This window comes from Lepidochelys olivacea (assembly GCF_965140295.1).
Source record: "Lepidochelys olivacea isolate rLepOli2 genome assembly, chromosome: 13".
NCBI lineage: Eukaryota > Metazoa > Chordata > Testudines > Cheloniidae > Lepidochelys > Lepidochelys olivacea.
The window spans coordinates 33765051-33777420 of NC_140423.1; the positions used below are offsets into that span (position 1 = coordinate 33765051).

Genomic DNA, 12370 nt, shown 5'->3' on the forward strand with positions numbered 1-12370 from the left:
GTCATCTGGGACCTTCTCCAATTGCTGTCGTTTTGCAGTGTGGACGCAAATCAAGCCACAGACCCAAGTCAGAAGGTTGGGTAGTGCAGTATGACCTCATTAGCATGTTTGTGACACCTGGGTCTGGCAGCTGTAAGTACGTCTGCACTGCAAAGAGAAACCCACGGCACCGAGTCTCAGAGTCTGGGTCAATTGACTTGGGTTTTGGGGGCTTGGTCGGTGGGACTTAAAACACTAGTGGAGACATTCTCCTTTGGGCTGGAGCCCAGGGTCCGAGACCTGCCCCCATTGCTGGGTTTCAGAGGTCAATTGACCCAGGCTCTGAGACTCAGCGCTGCATGTTTTTCTTTGCAGTGTAGACGTAACCTTTAAGCCCAGGTTTACCCTGCAGGGTGGACACTCCACCCCGGGCTTGGAAATGCCAAGTATACCAGCCTGGGTCCCACAGATCCAGATTTACAATGCAGTATATACATACTTTGTATGGCCTTGAGCAAGTCAAGCCAGGCCAGTTTTTAAAAGGTATTTAGGCACTTGGTGGGATTTTCAAAATCATGTAGGCACCTAAAGCCCTTTGAAATCAATGGTGCTAGGTGCCTGCGTGCTCATCTTACAAGGTGATGTCTTTACAAATCTGACTCTGGGATGCTCCACGCCTCAGTTTCCCCTCTATACACTTCCCAACCTCAAATAAATGTTTTGAGGATAAACACACTTCATGAAGTGCCCTGATACTTCAGTGATGGGGGCCAGACAAGGACCTTAGAAAGTTACAAAAGGGAAAGTTTTTCACCCACCTCATGTAACATGCCATAGACCACAGTGTAGGCCCAGAACTCAGTCAGGGAATACTTTTCATCCTTAGCTGCCTCGAGTAGCATTTCCATGGCCTTTCCAAGGTGCCAGTTGGATTTGGTAAGTGCATCACACATGCATTTCTCCAAGGCCTGCAATTTCTCTGCCCAGTCCCCATTTTTGTAGAGAGAGGACATACACCTATTACAGAGACAAAACACACACTGCAAGGGGAATGGGATATGGGCTATTTTCCCCAGCCCTTTCAATCTCTACACGGTTATTTATTTATTATCCTTCTATCATTGCAATGCACCTGTAAGCCACAAGGATTGCGTGGCTGGCTAGCTGCTGTGGAAAGCCATGGCCTCAGCAGAGATAAAATTCAGGTCCCCCAAACCCTTACCAGATTACGCAAAAGGAGAATTTCCATTAGCAATATGCAGGGTCCATGACACACAGTTTGAACAGCTCTGATTACACCCAGGACATTTGTAACATCTACAGACCCGTCCAGCCCATCATGACTCTGCTGCCCTAATATTGATGTCAGTGGGACCTTTTGTGAAGAAAGGTCGGGAGGGGAAAGATGGTTCAGTGTTTAGGGCGCTAGCCTACAACTTGGGAAATGTGTGTTCCACTCCCTGCTCTCCTACAGATTATACCCCAGCCACTAATTCTCCATGAGCCCTGGTTCCCCATAGAAAAAGGGGAGACAGGCACTTCCCTACCTCATGGGGTGCTGTGGAAATAAATACGACGGTGCTCAGATGCTATGTTAATGGGGACGGAGGTGCAGATAAGTACCTATGATAATTAGGAAGTTGCCCGCTGGTGTCAGTCTCCTGTTGAATTATACCAACAGCTGAGTGCCTGACTCCCTTAGGCTCCTGTGTCTATTGCTACTCCCTGTAAGGCTGTCAGTGTGTGGTCCTGTTAGATCAGCTGGATGTTCTGAAGGACAGTCTCCTTCTCCACTAGGAAACTAACTCTCCACCCTATCCTATAATCTTGATATGATTGTTGTCTCCTTTCCACCTGGATTTCGCCCTCTTGTTTTACATCCAGTGACTTGTTCCTGTTTAACGACCCCTAGTTATGTCCATTTCTCACTATTCCCATGGCACAAACCATTGTAAACCTGCCCCTCTTTCAGGACAACTAGAATAAGGGACAACAGAAGGTACTAGGCACCGTTCTGCTATCCTGCTTTCAGCACTAATGCCAACAACAAGTGTGCCAAAAATCACAAGTCAGGTCGCAGAAAATTCTGAGATTGGCTTAAAAATCATGAGATTTATTTTAAAAATGTGGGTTCTTTTTATTTGCCTCTTGGCATTTTTGCTGGTAGGGTTCATATTTCCAAGTGTCTCTCCACAACCACCGGGGCTAGAAACTTATGCTTCATAATATCATGAGAGCTGATGACTGGTTTACATTAGCCTGTCAGGTCAGCATAATTGTGTTGCTCGTGGGGAGGGGTGGGGGGAGAATCCATACTCCAGAGCGGCATAGTTAAGCCAACTTAAGTCCCTATGTAGGCAGTGCTAGGTTGAGGGAAGAATTCGTTTGTTAGCTTAGATATGGTCTCTCAAGGAGCTGGATTACCCACACCAATGGGAGAACCTCTCCCCCTGCTCTAGGCAGTGTCCATCCTGAAGTGCTACAGCAACACAACTGCAGATTCACAATAACATTGCAAGAGCTATAAATATTAAATTAGAACTATAGGGCTGGGCACCTATCACTTTTGCCCATGTAGAAATCTTAGGAGGGTCAGACCTAAAAGGCACGTCCACACAAGCTCTGCGTCTGTGAACCTGGGGCTTGAGCATCTACAGTCATTTGTAACCCCGGGTTTGGATCTGTTGAACTCTGGTCCCGACATGGGGCTCCAGAGTCTACACTGCACTATGCGGGACTGAATTCAGCCACCCATATCCCAGACTTTCTAGCGTCCTCCCAAAATGTGGCTGCATTAGCCCTTTGTTTGTGAAGCAGTGTGGGAAAAACTTGACAGTCCACCAAACCTGACTGTCCAGAGGATGGAGGAAGCTGGCCTGTGGGACATCTCTGGTGGACTCCCAGAGCATGAGTCCAGTGGGACTGTTTCTAGACTGCAAAGCAATAGGGCTTGAACCCTGAGTTCTGCCTTGATTCAGGCTCAGACCCTACACTCTCACAGAGCCCTGGGACCCTGGCTCTAAGCCCTGGGTTAGCATGATTTGGTATAGATGGAAGAGGGCTTGAACTTGAGCCTGAGTTTGAACCCTGGGCTTACACTGCAGTGTAGACATACTCGCACATTCTCACCTCCTCAGGAAATGGACAGACAGTGTTTTCCTATTGGTCATGGAGTATCCAGCATGTCCTTTGGCTAATAATAACAATGGCAAGAATTGTCTCTGGCTGTCAGTTCTATAATGGGATACACTTTCACTCACACTTCTCTTGGCATGTGCCTACCATGTTGCACCTGAGACCCCACACAGGTACATGATGGTGTCCAGTAGACCATGCTTTTGTAGCTCCTGCAGGGTTCCATGAAGGGCGATCATGGCCCGCAGACCTCCCCCAGCTCCCAGCACGGCAATATTGGGCACATCTTCCTGAGGAAGCGAAAAGACACAACAACATATAAACTGGGATTACTGAGGAATCTCCCTTGCTCATGTAAATTACTTGTGTGGTATCTAAAGTCACACACCTGCCATTTCCACCTGGGACAACCCCCGTCACATAGTTTAAAAGAGTATCTTGTAGGACCCAATCTTTCAAGTGTTTACAGCTGTGAGTGGCTTTATTTACATAGGTAGCTCCACTGGCTTAAATGCGACAACTCCCATGAGTAAATTTACTCACAAGCTTTCCTGATTGCCGCAACGAGTTCTGATTCTACCTCCTGAGCTACAAGAATAGCTGCAATAGCTGCTACAGTATATGATATATACTCGTAAGACGGGCTCCATCTTACGAAGAGAGGGAAGAGCATCTTTGCGAGCAGGCTGGCTAACCTAGTGAGGAGGGCTTTAAACTAGGTTCACCGGGGGAAGGAAACCAAAGCCCTGAGGTAAATGGGGAAGTGGGATACCGGGAGGAAGCACAGGCAGGAATGTCTGTGAGTGGAGGGTTCCTGCCTCATACTGAGAATGAGGGGCAATCAGCAGGTTATCTCAAGTGCTTATATACGAATGCACAAAGCCTTGGAAACAAGCAGGGAGAACTGGAGGTCCTGGTGATGTCAAGGAAGTATGACGTGATTGGAACAACAGAGACTTGGTGGGATAACTCACATGACTGGAGTATTGTCATGGATGGTTATAAACTGTTCAAGAAGGACAGGCAGGGCAGAAAAGGTCGGGGAATAGCACTGTATGTAAGGGAACAGTATGACTGCTCAGAGATCCGGTACGAAACTGCAGAAAAACCTGAGTGTCTCTGGATTAAGTTTAGAAGTGTGAGTGACAAGAGTGATGTAGTGGTGGGAGTCTGCTATAGACCACTGGACCAGGGGGATGAGGTGGACTAGGCTTTCTTCCGGCAACTCGCAGAAGCTACTAAATCGCACGCCCTGGTTCTCATGGGTGACTTTAATTTTCCTGATATCTGCTGGGAGAGAAATACAGCGGTGCATAGACAATCCAGGAAGTTTCTAGAAAGCATAGGGGATAATTTCCTGGTGCAAGTGCGAGACGAGCCAACTAGGGGGGGGAGCTTTTCTTGACCTGCTGCTCACAAACCTGGAAGAATTAGTGGGGGAAGCAAAAGTGGATGGGAATCTGGGAGGCAGTGACCATGAGTTGGTTGAGTTCAGGATCCTGACACAGGGAAAAAAGGTAAGCAGCAGGATACGGACCTTGGACTTCAGGGAAGCAGACTTCGACTCCCTCAGGGAACGGATGGGTAGGATCCCCTGGGGGACTAACATGAAGGGGAAAGGAGTCCAGGAGAGCTGGCTGTATTTCAAGGAATCCCTGTTGAGGTTACAGGGACAAACCATCCCGATGAGTCGAAAGAATAGTAAATATGGCAGGTGACCAGCTTGGCTTAATGGTGAAAGCCTAGCGGATCTTAAACATAAAAAAGAAGCTTACAAGAAGTGGAAGATTGGACTTAGGACCAGGGAAGAGTATAAAAATATTGCTCGGGCATGTAGGAATGAAATCAGGAGGGCCAAATCGCACCTGGAGCTGCAGCTAGCAAGAGATGTCAAGAGTAACAAGAAGGGTTTCTTCAGGTATGTTGGCAACAAGAAGAAAGCCAAGGAAAGTGTGGGCCCCTTACTGAATGAGGGAGGCAACCTAGTGACAGAGGATGTGGAAAAAGCTAATGTACTCAATGCTTTTTTTGCCTCTGTCTTCACTAACAAGGACAGCTCCCAGACTGCTGCACTGGGCATCACAGCATGGGGAGTAGATGGCCAGCCCTCTGTGGAGAAAGAGGTGGTTAGGGACAATTTAGAAAAGCTGGACATGCACAAGTCCATGGGGCCGGACGAGTTGCATCCGAGAGTGCTAAAGGAATTGGAGGCTGTGATTGCAGAGCCATTGGCCATTATCTTTGAAAACTCGTGGCGAATGGGGGAAGTCCCAGATGACTGGAAAAAGGCTAATGTAGTGCCAATCTTTAAAAAAGGGAAGAAGGAGGATCCTGGGAACTACAGGCCAGTCAGCCTCACCTCAGTCCCCAGAAAAATCATGGAGCAGGCCCTCAAAGAATCAATCCTGAAGCACTTACATGAGAGGAAAGTGTTCAGGAACAGTCAGCATGGATTCACCAAGGGAAGGTCATGCCTGACTAATCTAATCGCCTTCTATGATGAGATTACTGGTTCTGTGGATGAAGGGAAAGCAGTGGCTGTATTGTTTCTTGACTTTAGCAAAGCTTTTGACATGGTCTCCCACAGTATTCTTGTCAGCAAGTTAAAGAAGTATGGGCTGGATGAATGCACTATAAGGTGGGTAGAAAGTTGGCTAGATTGTCAGGCTCAAGGGGTAGTGATCAATGGCTCCATGTCTAGTTGACAGCCGGTGTCAAGTGCAGTGCCCCAGGGGTTGGTCCTGGGGCCAGTTTTGTTCAATACCTTCATAAATGATCTGGAGGATGGTGTGGATTGCACTCTCAGCAAATTTGCGGATGATACTAAACTAGGAGGAGTGGTAGATACGCTGGAGGGCAGGGATAGGATACAGAGGGATCTAGACAAATTGGAGGATTGGGCCAAAAGAAATCTGATGAGGTTCAATAAGGATAAGTGCAGGGTCCTGCACTTAAGACGGAAGAACCCAATGCACAGCTACAGACTAGGGACCGAATGGCTAGGCAGCAGATCTGCAGAAAAGGACCTAGGGGTGACAGTAGATGAGAAGCTGGATATGAGTCAACAGTGTGCCCTTGTTGCCAAGAAGGCCAATGGCATTTTGGGATGTATAAGTAGGTGCATAGCCAGCAGATCGAGGGACGTGATCGTTCCCCTCTATTCGACATTGGTGAGGCCTCATCTGGAGTACTGTGTCCAGTTTTGGGTCCCACACTACAAGAAGGATGTGGATAAATTGGAAAGAGTCCAGCAAAGGGCAACAAAAATGATTAGGGGTCTGGAATACATGACTTATGAGGAGAGGCTGAGGGAATTGGGATTGTTTAGTCTGCGGAAGAGAAGAATGAGGGGGGATTTGATAGCTGCTTTCAACTACCTGAGAGGTAGTTCCAGAAAGGATGGTTCTAGACTATTCTCAGTGGTAGAAGAGGACAGGACAAGGAGTAATGGTCTCAAGTTGCAGTGGGGGAGGTTTAGGTTGGATATTAGGAAAAACTTTTTCACTAGGAGGGTGGTGAAACACTGGAATGCGTTACCTAGGGACGTAGTAGAATCTCCTTCCTTAGAAGTTTTTAAGGTCAGGCTTGACAAAGCCCTGGCTGGGATGATTTAATTGGGGATTGGTCCTGCTTTGAGCCGGGGGTTGGACTAGATGACCTCCTGAGGCCCCTTCCAACCCTGATATTATATGATTCTATGATACTGTTAATTATCAGAACTGCTTGAAAATATTTCAACAGAGGGGTTTTGTTTGTTGGTTTATTTGGGAGTTTGGGGGACAAAAAATACATTCTTAATTAAAAGGAATTTTTAATTGATACATGTTGGGGGTTTTGCCCAAAACCTGGGGGGAAAAATCATTGTTTAACAACCAAAAACTTCAAAATACATATGTTTGACACTAGTGCCACAATATGTTTGGTTTTAGGAAACAGAAAAAAAATCAGATTTCAGGTTTTAAAAGATTTTTTTTAAAAAAATCTGTGAAATAAAAATCAATATAAACAAAAAAAAATAGAAAATAAAATATATTTCCCGATCTTTTCTGTCATTTATATTTTAAGTTCATTCCAATTTAGCAAATCTCTTAAATGTGCACTTAATTTTAGCCATTTACTGAAGTCCCATTGGCTTCAATTTGTTTTATTCTAAAAGCCTTGAAAAAAACAAACAAACAGGAACACACACACACACAAAAACAACTTTTTGATGAACACATTTTCACCAGCTCTTCATGAGTAATCATTACCATTGTCAATGTTCCTCTACAATTCAATATAACATTAATGGACTCCTACCAGATTACAGGGAATCCCAAGGCTATCCAGGCATTTCTTCACCTGCACCTTTCTGTTGCTTGTCCCTAGTTTTTCCCCTTCTGACAGCTCATAGGAAATTCGGACTTTACCTTCACCCTGGTAAAAAAAAAATGTCAAGAGAATGTATCATCTCTGAAAAATCTGCCAGGGATCGGACAATCCACAGAGATCCAGAAAATCCATTCAAGCAAGTTCCGGGTGGAAGCCAAAGCCTGTTTAGAGAGATTTCACACATCTCCCCTACACTGGAACAATGGGGAAATCTCCATGAGGAAAAGGAGAGACAAGGTGGATGAGGTGATCTCTTTTATTAGAGCAACTTCTATTGGTGAGAGAGACAAGCATTCAAGCTCCACACAGCTCCTCTTCAAGTCTGGGAAAGGTACTCCAAGTGCCACAGCCAAATACAAGGTGGAACAACTTGCTAAACATAAAGAGTTAACACATGTTGCAAGAAATCACTCCAAGTCTCATATCCTGGGACCAACATGGCTGTAAGTCCAATGCAAATAACTATGAGAAGAAACTCATGGACACTTTCCAACACTTCCCCCGCTTTTCTCCACCACCACACTGGGTGGTGAATAGACCCACTGACTGCAGCAGGAACACATGAAAGAATAGATTTCACGTGCGTCATCTGCACTGCACTACATAATGCCTTCTCCCCACCCTCCACAAAATAATCAAACATGGTAGTGGCAGTGATGATGGCAGGGCTCAGCTTGGTCCCCACACTTGGTCCCCAATTTCTCTCCTGCTGGTAATAGCTCACCTTACCTCATCACTCTCGTTACAGTATGTATGGTAACACCCATTGTTTCATGTTCTCTATGTATATAAAATCTCCCCACTGTATTTTCCACTGCATGCATCTGATGAAGTGAGCTGTAGCTCACAAAAGCTTATACTCAAATAAATGTGTTAGTCTCTAAGGTGCCACAAGTCCTCCTTTGCTATTCTGAAACCTGTCATTATGCAATGCACTAAATTTCAGAATAATTTGAACAAAAAAATCTGGAGATGAAATTATTTGGTCATCCTTCATATTATAAATAGTAAATAGATATTAGTAGAATATGGCTTAGTAGCATTCATCACCATGTATTTTTGAGAGGTTTCCATGCCCCATTTAGGGCTTATGTCAAGCCCTCCATCCCCGTTTCCATTGGCGCTGAAGTTTGGTGCCATTGGCCATTTTGAAAAAATGTTATGTTTGAATAGGGAGAGTATTGTGTGTTTGTGCCTTGATACCTATAGAGCAAAAGGTTGAAAGAATAGAGTGAGATAATTTAAAGATAAATAAGAAAGTTTGGGTAAGGTTTAGAGGAAAAAAGGAAAGAAAGGTTATTTGGTGAGGTTGAGTGAGGAGAGATGATTTTAAAGGCCTACTTTGGCATGTTATTAAAGAATAGAAAATTTTGAGATAAATGTAAAAGGTGTATTAAATATAAGGGCAGGTTAAGAAAAGAACATTTAAAAAAGTTAAATAAAAGAGAAAACTAGGTTTAAAAAGAACACACATGGCCAAAAAAGGAAATTTACTAAGGCAGAGCCTGTTTAGTAAGCACATGGTAAAAACTGTAAAGGGTGGTTAAGAAAAACACAATTAAACTATTAAATATCAGGGTAGATTAAGAAAAGAGCATTTAAAACATTAAATAATATTGAAAACTAGGTTTAAAAAGAGAATTTACTAAGGCAAAGCCTGTTTAGTAAGCACATGGTAAAAATTATAAAGGGTAGCTAATAAAAAACATTTAAACTATTAAATATCAGGATAGGTTAAGAAACATTAAATTTAAAACATTAAATAATATTAAAAATATTAAATAACATTAAAACTATAAAGCTAGGTTTAAAAGGGAATTTACTAAGGCAAAGCCTGTTTAGTAAGCACATGATAAAAACTATAAAAGCAGGTTAAGAAAAACAAAATTAAACTATTAAATATCAGGGTAGGTTAAGAAAAAGCATTTAAAACATTAAATAATATTGAAAACTAGATTTAAAAAGAACACACATGGCCAAAAAAGGAAATTTACTAAGGCAGAGCCTGTTTAGTAGGCACATGCTAAAAAAGTTAATAGAAAAGCATTTAAACTATGAAATACAAGGGTAGGTTCAGAAAACAAAAGCATTTAAAAAGAATTAAATAAGAGAGAAATATATAAAGAGAGATTAAAAGACAGAACTGGGCAAGAAAAGGGAACAGAAAGCCCCTTTGCAAAGGGCAAAGATAGACAGCACATGGTTGAATCAGAGAGAGAAATCTTACCATCCCAAGTCTTTCTGCGGAATGAACCAACTTTCCAGGGCTAGAACCCCTCAGACTTGTTATAACCACCTTTGGAACGGACCAATCAGATGTTGTTCTACAGCAGCGTCATAGAATTCATTTTCCTGAACCAATCCTAGAGTCCCAAGATTTTAGACAAGAGCCAACTCCCTTCTCTCCCCTCCCTCCCCTTTAACTACCTTATTCTTATCCAGACCCTATGAATTTTTCCCACGATGTAGCACTTTTACATAGGGGTTTTAATAAAAGTTAAAACCATAAGCTTTTAGTAACAAACAATTTTTAAAAGTTTTCTCCTATGTTTTAGACTAACAAGGGTTATTTTTTAGTAAGCACAATTTGAAGCCACACCTGTGTTGTGCTCAGTTAAAAGTTAATATATGTATTTTTTTCAAATAGGACGAGGCCTTTTTTCTTGACATACCAGATTCTGCACTAGAAGTTTTAAATTTTGGTAAGATGATTAATATGCTACACAATTATGGTTTATTTTTAAAAGAAATGGTTTTAAGGAGTTTGTTTTTTTCAATTGAGAACAAGATGGATGTTAAAACCAACAGATAGGTTTTTCTGAGATTACAGAAGACGGTATGAACTGGTTTTTAAATATGTGTTTGAAATAACGGTTATTGGAAATAGTGTACATTTTTTCTAGGGGTTGTGCATTAACACGTGTATTGGGAACTATGTTTGTTGTTGTTAGTGAAAAAGAAGCTGCCTTTGCCCCAAAGGTTCTACTGTAAAAACGTTTTGCTGGCAGTTGTTGAGAATTTGGAGCTGTACTGCACCCGTGTTTCTGCATGCTCTTTTTTATTACAACATATGCAAAAGTACTAAAATCAAGGGCTGTTTCTTCATATAAGTTTGTCTTTTCAAGTGATTATTCCTTTACAAAACTTAATATAACTTTCACTTGTATTTGTTGAAAAGCAGGTGAAGAAGCAGCCTTCTTATCTCTGATCCACTGACTCACAGACGCTGGTTTTGCAACAAGAAAAGGAGTACTTGTGGCACCTTAGAGACTAACCAATTTATTTGAGCATAAGCTTTCGTGAGCTACAGCTCACTTCATCGGATGCATACTGTGGAAAATACAACACTGTTTTTGCTGACAGGGACTTTGCTGCAGCTTCAAGCTGTGCTTACTAAAAAATAGCCCATGTTGGTCTAAAACATAGGGAAAAGCTTTTTAAAAGTGTTTGTTACTAAAAGCTTGTGGTTTTAACTTTTATTAAAGCCCCTATGTAAAAGGGCTACATGGCAGGAAAAATGCTTGGGGTCTGCTTTTTTAGATAAGAATAAGGCAGTTAAGGGGGAGGGAGGGGAAGGAAGGGAGTTGGCTCTTGTCTAAAATCTCAGGACTCTAGGATTGGTTCAGGAAAATGAATTATATGACGCTGCTATAGAACAACATCTGATTGGTCCGATCCAAAGGTGGTGTTAACAAGTCTGAGGGGCAGTAAACCTGGGAAGTTGCTTCATTTGGCAGAAAGACTGGAAGGGTAAAAGCTTTCTCTCTCTTTCTCTCTGATTCAGAGCTGACCACGTGCTGTCTATCTTTGCCCTTTGCAAAGGGGCTTTCTTTTCCCTTTTGTTGCCCTGTTCTCTCTTTTAACCTCTCTTTATATGTTTCTCTTTTATTTAACTCTTTTTAAAAGCTTTTTTTTTTTCTGAACCTACTCTTGTATTTAATAGTTTAAATGCTTTTCCATTAACTTTTTTAGGATGTGCTTACTAAACAGGATCTGCCTTAGTAACTTAACTAGGCTGACAAACAGTCCTCTACAATCGAAGCACTGAGCTCATATATATGGCAAAAGTATAACAAGTTTATTGATAAAAGGACACAGGTTTAAGTGATACCAAGTATTACCCTGGCAGACCAGGTGCCAGCTCACGCCAAGGCCTCCTGGCCACAACTGAACACTGACAGTGCACAGCTGGAAACCAGGCTGGCAGATATCAAACCTGGGAGATAAGAGAGTGACTCAGAGCCCGGACTAAGCAATATATGCAGAGACCCATGCAGTAATCTCACTCATTACATCTGAAGCCCATGTGATAAGGTAAAATGCATATATTTGCTCTGTAACTATAGAAGTGTTTGCTCTGGAGCTATAAATCTGAGAAGCATTATCAGATGTGAAATATTAGTTTGCCCAAGGAGGGGTTATCCCCTGCCCAGTGAAAGAAGGCCCATAGACATCAAACAAGCCATTGTGTAACCTCAGAGGACAAAGGAGTTTGCTGATTGCTCCCCCAACACCCCTGAAGGACGTCCCATCAGCTCAGACTCTAAAGCAATAAAAGAGACTCTAAAGAGATAAAAATCCCCTGACAAGGGGAATTTGTGGTCTCTATGCTGCTTGAGATTTGGGAGAGCACAAAATGTCTCAGCACAAGCAAAAAATCCCCAGCTGTTTAGCCTGGGTTAGTCCTAGAGGAGATATAGAGGTGGCATATAATAGCTGCTCTATCAACTTTTTAAACCTAAGACTAGCATTCATGTGGTGTGTGTGTGTTACCTGCTTTAACTTTGTCAATAACACTCTTCCTTCTTTTTCTCAGTTAATAAATCTTTAGATATTTTACTGCAGGACGAGCTTCAAGTCTTTGGTGCAAGATCTAAACTGCAAT

The 12370-nt window shown here is 42.7% G+C and overlaps 1 protein-coding gene across 1 annotated transcript in view; it reads right to left on the bottom strand.

The window, feature by feature from the left end:
- Nucleotides 1-9758, bottom strand: part of LOC311529830 (cytosolic phospholipase A2 gamma-like) — a 28926-nt gene extending 19168 nt beyond the window's left edge. Inside the window, exons 1-4 of the mRNA XM_084646090.1 lie at nt 9713-9758; nt 7414-7530; nt 3262-3404; nt 798-996 (exon numbers count right to left, since the gene is read on the bottom strand). Coding sequence (XP_084502216.1) covers nt 798-996; nt 3262-3404; nt 7414-7530; nt 9713-9715 — 462 coding nt within the window. The 5' untranslated portion in view covers nt 9716-9758. The remainder of the gene's footprint in view (nt 1-797; nt 997-3261; nt 3405-7413; nt 7531-9712) is intronic.
- Between the last annotated feature and the right edge of the window lie 2612 nt (nt 9759-12370).